The sequence below is a fragment of the Seriola dumerili genome, unplaced genomic scaffold (genome assembly GCF_002260705.1).
Source record: "Seriola dumerili isolate Sdu_G_001 unplaced genomic scaffold, Sdu_1.0 BDQW01000109.1, whole genome shotgun sequence".
Classification (NCBI taxonomy): Eukaryota; Metazoa; Chordata; class Actinopteri; order Carangiformes; family Carangidae; genus Seriola; species Seriola dumerili.
Window position 1 is genome coordinate 223,170 of NW_019174364.1, and position 11,613 is coordinate 234,782.

At 40.4% G+C, this 11,613-nt stretch overlaps 1 protein-coding gene across 1 annotated transcript; it reads left to right on the plus strand.

The window, feature by feature from the left end:
• Positions 1-984: 984 nt before the first annotated feature.
• On the plus strand, positions 985-11,390 carry LOC111222878 (transketolase-like). Its single transcript, XM_022746772.1, has 14 exons — positions 985-1,208; positions 3,115-3,232; positions 3,403-3,516; positions 3,661-3,758; positions 4,690-4,881; positions 5,095-5,213; positions 5,377-5,573; positions 5,696-5,860; positions 7,036-7,192; positions 7,679-7,809; positions 7,933-8,016; positions 8,139-8,232; positions 8,532-8,654; positions 10,171-11,390. Exons 1-14 carry the CDS (start codon positions 1,102-1,104, stop codon positions 10,356-10,358), a joined length of 1,887 nt encoding a protein of 628 aa, XP_022602493.1. The 5' UTR covers positions 985-1,101; the 3' UTR covers positions 10,359-11,390.
• The last annotated feature ends 223 nt before the right edge of the window (positions 11,391-11,613 follow it).

The window sequence follows — 11,613 nt, forward strand, 5'->3', positions numbered from 1 at the left end:
TATAATATAATAGAGAAAGAAAATCCTACCTTTGATAAAAATGAAGAATGATACATACATACAATATGATGAAGATATAGATGATGGTGAAAGTCAGACTAAAAGTTGATTATAACCATTAAAGCTCTTATGCTCTGCTCAAAAGGGTGGGCTGTTCATTGGACTTGTATTGATTTATCTATATTTCTCAATTTAATTATTTTTTGATTTTATTGTTTTATTGATTATTTTGTGTTGTTTTCTGTATTTGCTTATTTGCTATAAGCAAATAAAGAGAGTTGAAAATTTTAAATTCTCTTCTTTTCCTACTTTTTTTTTCTTTTTTTGTTAATTCTCTATATAGACCTCACATCCGTCATCTTTTTATACTGTTTAAATTCTAGTACAAACAAATCAGGACCTGTTCAAACATGAGCTTTGGCAACACGGATGAGGTGTTTGGTGTGAATAAATAACAAAGAACAATCAACCATCAAGATCTGAGTTATTAGTTTAGACATTAAAGCCAAAGTGAATCAGGGTGAGATGCCTCAAATGCCTCCCCTCCTCCCAATTATCCAGACACTCCTCTCTCTCTCTCTCTCACTCACACACACACACACACCAACACACCACCACTACACACACACACACACACACACACACACACACACACACACACACACACACACACACACACACACACACACACACACACACACACACACACACACACACACCTCCATCATCCCAGTCACACAGTAGCCAATGGAATGAGTGCCATTTGATTTTAGCAGTAACACCCAGTCCGCGTCACTGGGTTCCCACTCCTCTCCATGTGTGTGTGTGTGTGTGTGTGTGCGTGCGTGCAATGTGTGCATCTATGTGTCTGCACACCCGGCAGGATAAATCCAGCTTCTCCTCCATTCTCTCTCTCTTTTTCTCTGCCTCTGCCACTCTCTCTCACACCCACACACACACACACATACAGGTGCTGCTCTTTGGCAACCCTTACTCTCTCTCTCTCTCTCTCACACTCACACATTCAAAACACACAAACTCAGTAGAGGATCTCAGTTGGTCCACTTTTTCTGGTGCTGTGGAACTTGACATTTTGCCTTCATGGAGGATTACCACAAACCTGACCAGCAGACAGTGCAGGCGCTGAGGAACATCGCCAACCGCCTCCGAATCAACTCCATCAAGGCGACGACTGCAGCGGGCAGTGGGTGAGTCTCCTCCACTGACTCTCACACATCAGATTTAAGACTGTGAATGAAGTGCATATATAAACTTAGACAATGTGTGCAAAACATAACGCAAACTTAATATTTCTATATGCACCACACACAGATGAACACAAGCGTTCACACCTACTGAACTACATACACGTTGAGATGCACACACAGACATGGACATATGTGAAGGGCCAAAGGAACAACGTGTCCTCCCTTTGTTCTCCTGCTTTGCTCTGCTGACAGAATAATGTGAACTTCCAAAGTTGTTATTTCATAAATTGTGCTCTTATCAAGTAACTGAATGAAATGAAAAGATGTAGTTTACATAATTCCTATATCATTCCGCTTTATACAACATTTATGGTATATTTATAAAATTGCACCATGTTGCAAAAATTTCAATGAATCAGTTCACCTCGTTGAGAGCAGTGTAGTTAAAATAAATAACTGTGAGATACTTTAATCAGAGCTGAAATTCAAAGTGAAGAATTTAATCTTTTAAGATGATATGATTTTCATGTTCTGGAGAATGACTACAAATGTGTATGGTTTTTGGTGCATTTATATTATTTCAAAATCTTTTATTTACTTGAATGATGAATTTTGTATTTGATTTCTGATTTTGGAAAGGTTATATGCATCTATGCAGTCAGTGTCGGGCACAATAGGCTACCGTTGGCAATGATGGGTGGAATGTGTTGCAGATAGACTTGAGTATTGCATGGTTGCTGCAAGCACAATAATCCTTTTCAATTGGAAAAGGATTTTAAATGTTTATTCATAAGCTGAAACCTTTAATAAAATTTCTTTGAGCTCTGTTGTGGATTACTGATTTATTTATTTGGTGCAGATGTGGCACCATAGCACCGAGTTTGTGATAGAAATGTCTCTTTACAGATCAGCAGAATAATGATGAGCTTTTTTCAGAATTTGAACAGACATGTGAAACCAAAAATCTTTTTCTACATTAAAATAAATTTGTCTAACTCCCCGTTTGCACAGTTGAATAGTTATGCAAAAAGAGAAACGCCAAGAAATCGCTGAAATTTTGTTGCTTGACTATATTTTAAGCTTTATTTTAAGTTTGATTGACTAACTGTGTTCAAATACAAACTAAGTTTTGTATGTGTCATATTATTACAGTATCAGTGATCAGCTCCAGAACTTTTACATGTGGGAAAACCGAATAACCACCCATTGATATCAGCGCGCCAAAATACTTTATCATTTAGATTCCAAAGAACTGGATGGACCACTTGGTGATTAAGTGTAAAGTTTAATATAGTGGCTCTATGTGATGATTGACTGATTATTAAAGCACAAATTGTTCTTATGTTTGAATGTAATACTTACATTTACAAACAGTTTTCTATGTAATATGTTTAGCCCCTTTGCATGAAGTATTTATCTGATTGGCTCTACTAGCACTTCTGCTTTTACTAGCACCATTAGCACTTGGTCTGCATACAGTGTATATGAATGCATTTCCAGTAGTTGCTGGTCACTCATGTACTATAACTATTTTGGATTTTGAACCTGCACTGTTACATCTGAAAATCAGGAATGACTGGCACATGTCCAACTTTTTCTGAGGGTGTATGTGTGCTACTCTACATTTACATTACATTTATATTTATGGATGTTTTTTCAACACGATTAGCATATGCAGTCTTCAATACACTATAGCATTATTAGAGAGTAGTTTCATTTTCCATGTGTACTAATATGCATAGTATTCAAAGTAACATGATTTTGTTCTAACTATATGATCTTAATGATAAACATGTTATAACTGGGGCAGTCTGTTTCTTTATGGGATTATGGTACATTCCTTTGTGCATGTGTATTCACTTAAGTCCTACATGTGGGTAAGAGCACCGTCTCCTCTGTCTTACAGACACCCTACATCATGCTGCAGTGTGGCAGAAATCATGTCTGTGCTTTTCTTCCACTCCATGAAGTACCGCCCTGAAGACCCCAGGAACTTCAACAATGATCGTTTCATTCTGTCCAAGGTGAGAACTTGGTAATCCTGCTGGTTTGAACAGGAGACCCTCACTCATATCTGTGTGTGTGTCTACATGACACACACACAGAATCTGACCTTTTCCTTGCCTCACCTCAGTATTTTTTATTTTTTTATTTTTAAAAAGCTAATGTGAATTTGCGATTGTTTATCCCACAGGGTCACGCTGCTCCGGCCCTGTACTCCATGTGGGTTGAAACGGGCTTCCTGAAGGAGAGCGAGCTGCTCAGTGTGTGCCAGGTTGACTCTACCCTGGAGGGCCACCCAACCCCTGTAAGCTGTCACATACTGTACCGCACCCCAGGAATCATCTCATGGAACGCAACCAGCGTACCAACTGTTTTTTTAATTTGTTTTTAATAACACTTTACTCTGTATGTGTGTGTGTGTGTGTGTGTGTCTGTGTGTGCATTTCAGAAGCAGCAGTTTGTTGATGTAGCTACTGGCTCCTTGGGGCAGGGTCTTGGTGTGGCCTGTGGAATGGCTTACACTGGGAAATATTTTGACAAGTCCAGGTACATGTTGACACACAAGTAAAACAATTACTCTAGTTTGACGGTTTTATTAGCTTTATATACATTTTTTTTTTTTTTAAAAGAAATTTAGATTTCTTGCATGCATTTAAAAATTCCTTCCCTCACTGACTCAACTTCATTTGACACATTAATGCCAATATTAACAGCATTATTGTGTGTTTATGCACTATACATTTTTGAGTTTGATCTTTAGTTTAGCGTTCAGTCTGCATCATATTTCATTTAAGTGCCTAGTGATGAGGATTTTCCAGATTTTGTGGGTGTGTGCTGCAGCTCTGCTCTCACGATTCTTCTGCTCTAATAATCACAAGCCCAGCAGTCATATCTCAGTTATTTTTACCATCCGAGCAGTTTTCATCTCAGAATCAAATTCAGATATTGTGCTTTCAACCAATTCAGTCTGTTGCTCTAATTTATCGTCACAAACCGACTCCATTTCCATGTATTACTTTTTTCGTTTACAATGGCGGCAAAATAAAAATTGCACAATACAGCTACTATATACAGAGGACTCACCTTGTAATTTTAGAGACTGATGGCAAACAATAAGTGAATCAATAACACATTTTTTTTAATAAAATAATATAATTTTTCCCATTTAAAGGAATATATGGATTTTTTTGGGCGATATATTTCAGAGATAAGTGTGAAATTCAGCAGCCACACCTTGAGAAGCCCGAGGAAGCTTTTATCATGTCACAGCTGGTTACCAACCCAACTGTCAAATAATGGAACGTGAATCAGTCTGACTGGAAAAGTGTCAAACAGTATTTTCGTGAGATACGTCGCTTCTCGTGAGAGACCCACACCAACCTCATCCAAACACACACACACACACACACACACATGCACGCATGAACGCACACACGCACACACTAATAGTATAATCTCACCCTGATCTCCACCTCAGTTACCGTGTGTACTGCCTGCTGGGGGATGGTGAGATGTCAGAGGGATCTGTCTGGGAGGCCATGTCGTTTGCCTCCTACTATCAGCTTGACAACCTGGTGGCCATCATGGACATCAACCGCCTGGGCCAAAGTGACCCTGCGCCCCTGCAGCATCACATGGAGAAATACCAGAAACGCTGTGAAGCTTTCGGGTAATAAAGCATAAAACTGAAAATTGCAGAGTAGTACAGGCCGGTTAATGTGTGTGTGCACATGTTGCGTTGAAAGAATATGTAGAAAGTGATGGTAATAAATAAGAGCATTTTGCAAAAAAATCTGCAAGATCTGTGTTCATGCCATCTGATCATATAAAGTACACCATGTGTGTTTTAATGTGTGGCTTTGATGTGTGTGTATGTGTGTAGTTGGCATGCTATAATTGTGGATGGACACAGCGTGGAAGAGCTTTGCAAGGCTCTGAGCCAGCCACGCCATCAACCCACTGCCATCATTGCTAAAACCATCAAGGGCAAAGGCATTCCAGGTAATTCTCACTGTCCTCTCCTCATCTGCAAATGCATTGCTCCCATTCTAGTACAAATTCAATGCAAAAATTAATCACATCAACTTTCCAACCTGAGTTTCCAGTCTTACTACCGATCAGTGTTTGACTCTACCGATGCAGTGCAATGTTTATGTGGTTTCAGCTGCGGAAGATAAGCTAGGCTGGCATGCCAAACCTCTGCCCAAAGACATGGCCGAGATGGTTATGAAGGATCTGCAGAGCCGCATCATGAACAGCAGCAAGCACCTGTACCCACCTGGTCCCATAGAGGACTCCCCACCAGTTAGCCTGAGAAACATCAGGATGCCAAGTGCACCTAGCTACAAGGCTGGAGAGAAGGTTTGACTTCATTCATATCCTCATCCTCTATTCTCAAATATATTCACACAGTGTCCACAGACATCACAGAAGCAAATGAATGAATGCAACATAAAGATGGCCTCTCTTTCTTTATACTGTAGATTGCAACACGGAAAGCGTACGGGATGGCTTTGGCCAAGCTGGGCCGCTACAATGAACGTGTTGTGGCCCTCGATGGAGACACCAACAACCTCACCTACTCAGAGATCTTCAAGAATGAGCATCCCAACCGCTTTGTCGAGTGCTACATTGCGCAGCAAAACATGGTATGATCCCTCATCAATCTCCAGATTTAAGCCTCTTTCACAAATGCTTAGAAAGATATTTTGTAAGATATATATTTATACATAAACAAAGCCATATATATTCTGTTCATGGTATTTTCGGTCTAATGATCTCTCTTATTTTTTTTTAAAACTTATTAGAGAACACAAAAAAACCTTCCTTTTGTCTCTTTAATGTGGTGATTTTGCTGAGTAAATAGTTCTTTCTCAGCTCTGCATCTCACAGCTGTGAGACGGAGCCTGTCAAATTTAATTATACATGACCTGTCTATCCATAATGTAAGGATGAGAAATGGTACAACAATGGGCAATGTGGCTGCTGCTCACAACAATGGTTTGACGTGCCTTTTTTTTTGCCTCAGTCACTCAGTTATCTGGTCTTAGATTAATAAGAGGTGATCAGACGTTAATTCTTTGTCCTGTCATGGCTCCAGCAGAAGCCCAGTCCAATGTAGGTCAGGCGTGTGTATGATGATAAGCAATCATGACAAGTGTATTCAGAAATAAAATATTAATCAGTGCAGAGGGTGGGACCATCTGGCTGAATGCATGAGAAAAGTCAAAAGTTGAATGGCACAACGACAGTGGCTAAATAAAAACCCACTGAATATTTAATAAGGGGTTTGACACGATAAAATCAAACCCTTGATTTGTTAGCGATCACATCTTTTTCTTAGTTTGAATGAAACAACTACTAGTTAAAATGCAGCCTTTAAATAAGTACTTTATTGTCTTTGTATATAAGAGTAGCCCATATAAGTATAAGAATTTATCTAGCGTCACGTTTGAACTTTCACGGATGCTTAGTTGCTGCTTCTGTCTAAACAAGGATAGACGTTGTGGGATTGGGGAGATTTTTACAGACAGGACAAAGGAAATTATCTGTATAAGACGTGGTATGCCACTGATTCCAGCCATATGGGGAAAAAAGCTCCAGAGATTTGTGGAAAACTCTTTTCATCGAGTCTCTACTTAACATGGTCTCTGGTTCAAAGCGGCTTTCAACTACGGTCAGTGCCACAGATATTTGACCCTCTGGGTGATCTTTTTGGGATCAAGCACGTGTGACCTGTGTCTACCCAATCTGGCATATATAGGAAGGTTGTATCACTTTTGCCCTTGTATAGGTACTAAGAAACAATAAATTCCTTTCTCAGGTCAGCGTTGCCATGGGATGTGCTGCCCGTGAGAGGAATGTCGTGTTTGCCAGTACTCTCGCTTCCTTTTTTACCCGTGCCTACGACCAGCTTCGCATGGCAGCCATCTCAGAAAGCAACATCAACCTGTGTGGCTCCCACTGTGGCCTGTCCACTGGTTAGTAAACTGCTGCTAATGAGCCATGCACACCACAACCCCTCTCACACATGTTGCCAATACCTTCACAAAACTCACCTTTACTCCCTCGCACTGAAGCCAGACACTTCACAGCACCCAGACTCTCAGACCATATTCACGGTATCCCTAATGCTGTTAAATGAACTTGTGTGTGTGTTTGTGGGTGTGCAGTTGTTGCAATCCTTTCTCTCTTTCCCTCTAATCCTGTGTTTTCCTTATCATTTACCTTTTACCCTGACCTTACAGCTAGTACTCAATCCTCCCCTTTCTCTCCCTTCCTGTCTGCCCTGGAAGCTGTCTGAAGGGAACCAGGTATCCCTCTGTTAGTGCAGGTACACTGCATGCAAGATCTGGCTTTATGTCTGTTTATATCTGCATGCATCAGCTCACCTAACCAGTCGATAACTTTTGAGGGTTTTCTGATTGTTGGGTATATGAAATCAACAATAAATGTGTATGTTACAGGAGAGGAAGGCCCTTCTCTGATGGGTCTAGAGGACCTGGCTATGTTCAGGGCCCTTCCCACAGCAACGATCTTCTATCCCAGTGATGGTGTGTCTACAGAGAAGGCTGTGGAACTGGCTGCAACCACAAGGGTACCTAAAACTCAACTGCACAGTTCTGGCTTCCCCACAGTATAAGTGGAACAGTATTTATTTACAACAGAGACAATTAGCCACCTCAGTGGTAATGCTCTAGTAATTTTCCCCTTCATCCAGGGTGTTTGCTACATCCGAACCAGCCGCCAAGACAGTGCCATCATCTATAACAGCAATGAGGACTTCCATGTTGGACAGGCAAAGGTGAGACAGTCTTTGTGTTTACGGAGCTGGTAAGACAGTAAGGAAACTACTAAAAAACCCAAACACACATAAAATCACACAAAGCATTGTCAACAGAAGATAATACCTTTTCTGTTTTCCAGGTGGTGTACCAGGGCAAGGATGACCAAGTGACTGTGGTGGCAGCTGGAGTAACTTTGCATGAGGCCCTGGCTGCAGCTGAACATTTAAAGAAAGGTACAGTACAATAAAATAACCATTTTGAAAATAATACAGTATATGCTTTAATTAATTCTCCCACTGGTCACTTTAATGAGAGCTATTAATAACACTTGATGATTCAGTCTCACCAGATGTAGCACTAGGCATTACGAGTGCTTTCAAAATCTATCCTTTTTAGGATTTTATTATTTTACCCTGAGCTTTCATCCATTAGGGCTTAATCTTAAATGTTAATCTGGCTTTCTCATGCATAGGCAATGTTTGCTCGTATGCTCATATGTTCTATTCCTCCAAAAAATGAATTGATTTTCCAGAGAGGATCTCAGTCAGGGTCATTGACCCCTTCACAATCAAACCACTGGATGTCAAAACCATCATTGATCACACACGTGCCACCAGGGGACGAATCCTCACTGTGGAGGACCACTACTATGAAGGTATGTTTAGATAAAAGTTGCTCATAGCTTTCAGCTTCTGCATATTGTATGACCACTACCAACCTAGCAGCAACAAGCTTCTCAGCATAATGCAGCTGCAGCCCTGTCATTGGTCCATATCCTCGGATGTGCTGTGGTGGCATGTTTTCATTGGTGCAGCAACGGAGACGCGATGTGGTGGCATTTGCTTATTGGCTGAGCGGGAGGATGACTGTTGTGTGCCCTCATTGCAGGCAAGGTATTGGTATTGTGGTGCATTTTGTAAGTGTGAGAGCCAGAGAGGCAGAGTGCTGTCAGATTTCCTTAACTGAGCATGTGCCCATGGGGCTCACTGTGACCTAGATAGCACAGACAGCCATGCCCTGTGCCTGTTAAGAGTGTGGGGATGGGTGATGGTATGGACTTGACTGGACAAAGGATATTTGGCAACTGTATTCAGTTTGATGTTGACCTCATTCATTTTACATCTGGACTAAGAAGGAATGTGGTACAGTGGTCAAATGGATATGTTCTGTAATGTTTTCTTGTCTTCTATATTCTGTACTTATCAGTGGTGAACAATAAGTGTTAGAGCTGGGCCTTCAACTCAACCCTGACCCCCTTGAATCTCTGCTCTCTTGACTACTCACATGTATATTGGCCAATAATTTTGTTGTTTTTGCTGTTTTCTTACATGAAGCTTAAACGGGGGGAGCAAAAAAATACAACTGAGGGGCCTGAAGTGTCTTTAAACCCATCTAGTTGCTAGTGACCAGTTTAAAGCTTGTGCAAAACAGCATAGTAACATGCATAAAGATAAAAATGCTTAAACTTATGTCAATATTTACAAGCTACACATCCTTTGCTCTGATATATTCTCCACACTTCAACTATTCAGATCATGTTACAAATTTACTAGGATGCTAAACCCGCAAGACGGCGAAATGGTGGCAACTCCTTACCTTTGAAACAATCGTGGACACTGATTGTTTGTATATTCCTCTATTATTTATATTCCTTTAGTCCATAAGGGTCCACAGGTGTTTTTTCATGAAACCATTCCACGTTGTGAATATCGTCATGTGCAGTCAATTCCAGACAGTCGGCAACTTGATCTTCTTCACTTCCTCCAACATGAAAACATTTTTTTTTTTCAAGTTCCGGGTTGAGTTTTCACCCCGGGAGGATTGAGTGAAGACAGCGAGCACACCTATTCGAGAAGCTGACGACCATTTCTCTTGTGTGATAGCACTGGCCAAGGCCTAGGGCAACGATTTTTTAGTCCCACCCACTATAAATTAAAATGAGATCGGTTAATTCACCTGCCACTTCCTAAACAAACATACACAGCGGTGGGGGCTTCAGGTCTTCTGTCCTGGTTATGAAATCCTAACCAATGAGTCAGGCAGCTAACCTTCTCTAAAGAAAAAAATATTTTCATTATTATATTTGAGTAACCCTTTCATTTCTGAATCAAATTTGATGTAAAATGAGGCTAAAATGAAAATGTCTCATGCGATAAATTGTTATTCCACAGGTGGCCTCGGGGAGGCAGTGTGCTCAGCAATGGTCAATGAGTCAGGCTTCAATCTGCATCGTCTGGCTGTGTCCCATGTCCCCCGCAGTGGCAAACCTCATGAGCTGCTCAAGATCTATGGCATCGATCGTGACGCCATCGCCCAGGCCGTCCGCAAGATGCTCAGCAGCTCTACCAACGCCAAGTAACTTTCTCCCTGCCTCACCCACCTATCTGATCACACCCCTGCAGATTTAGATGAACAGTCAAGTATAATTTTTGATTCACATGAAACCCAGCTCTTTAAATTCCTTCACTGTGAATGCCCCTAAGTGTGTATTAAAGTAATGTGATTTTGTGCTGTACACTTTGAAGTAGAGTTCCACTTTACCTTTCTTTCATGCATCCATCACATCACACAGATATAGACAGACACATAAATACAAACACACAAATACTTGTAATCTCAGCATTGTCATGGATCAAGTTAGAAAAATAATTGACTCACCATGCAAAACAATACATAGGCCTTCATGTGTGTGTTTTTTTTAAATTCCCTTTGATTAACTTCATTCAACTGGAAATGTTTTTATATTGTTCTGATGTAGCTCTTAATATTGGGTGGGGCATAGTTTTAAAGCAGGTGTTTATCATGACAATGGTACGGTGTGAGAAAGAAGCTACCCAAGTTTTTGTTCGTAGAAGGTAGAAAAAAAATCAAACAAATGTAGTTAGGTCATAAAGAGTAGTCACACAAAACCACAATTCACATCTTCAGACAGTTTCAACTTTCGTGGTTTCAAAGATTATATCATTTCTCTTCAGCACTTTCTTTTGTTATTGACTAAAGTTACAATAAAGCTACACACCTCAGTGTTCATTTGTGCTAGCTGTACATCTGGACCATGCCAGCAGTATGACAGTAATCATTGTGTGGTCAGTGACATCATCTCTTTTACATAAGGTGGGGGGGTTAAAGGTCCCTCCAGTGCTGATGTAGAACATGGGTGGCTGTGACTATGAAGGCAGAGTTACATCTGACTTGTGAACCCAAGATCAAACACTTTCTTTGTTACTTGAAATTTTGTATGTACCTTTCATGTAATAAAGCCCTCTGCATTTGACTTTGAGCATTCACAGTAGTTTGTTCCTTTTACCTGAATTTATGTCAATGTGTGTAGTTCGAACAGTGCACAGTGTATATGCAGGAATCTGTACTTGAACTTTTAATTGAAACATTGTCTAGTTAAGTGATACAAAACCATCATGATTGACAACATATAATGTTTTAATACACTGTTGCCCATAAAGTTGGAATAATTTTGTTTTCAGACACAATCCTCTGTTTATTCCTATTTAAATGCATCAGTAATCACTTTTGACCAGGTGCAATGATTACATTATGTGTCCCAATTACCCAGGTGAAATGAAATAAATCACATTGTCACAATCATTTCATGGAGA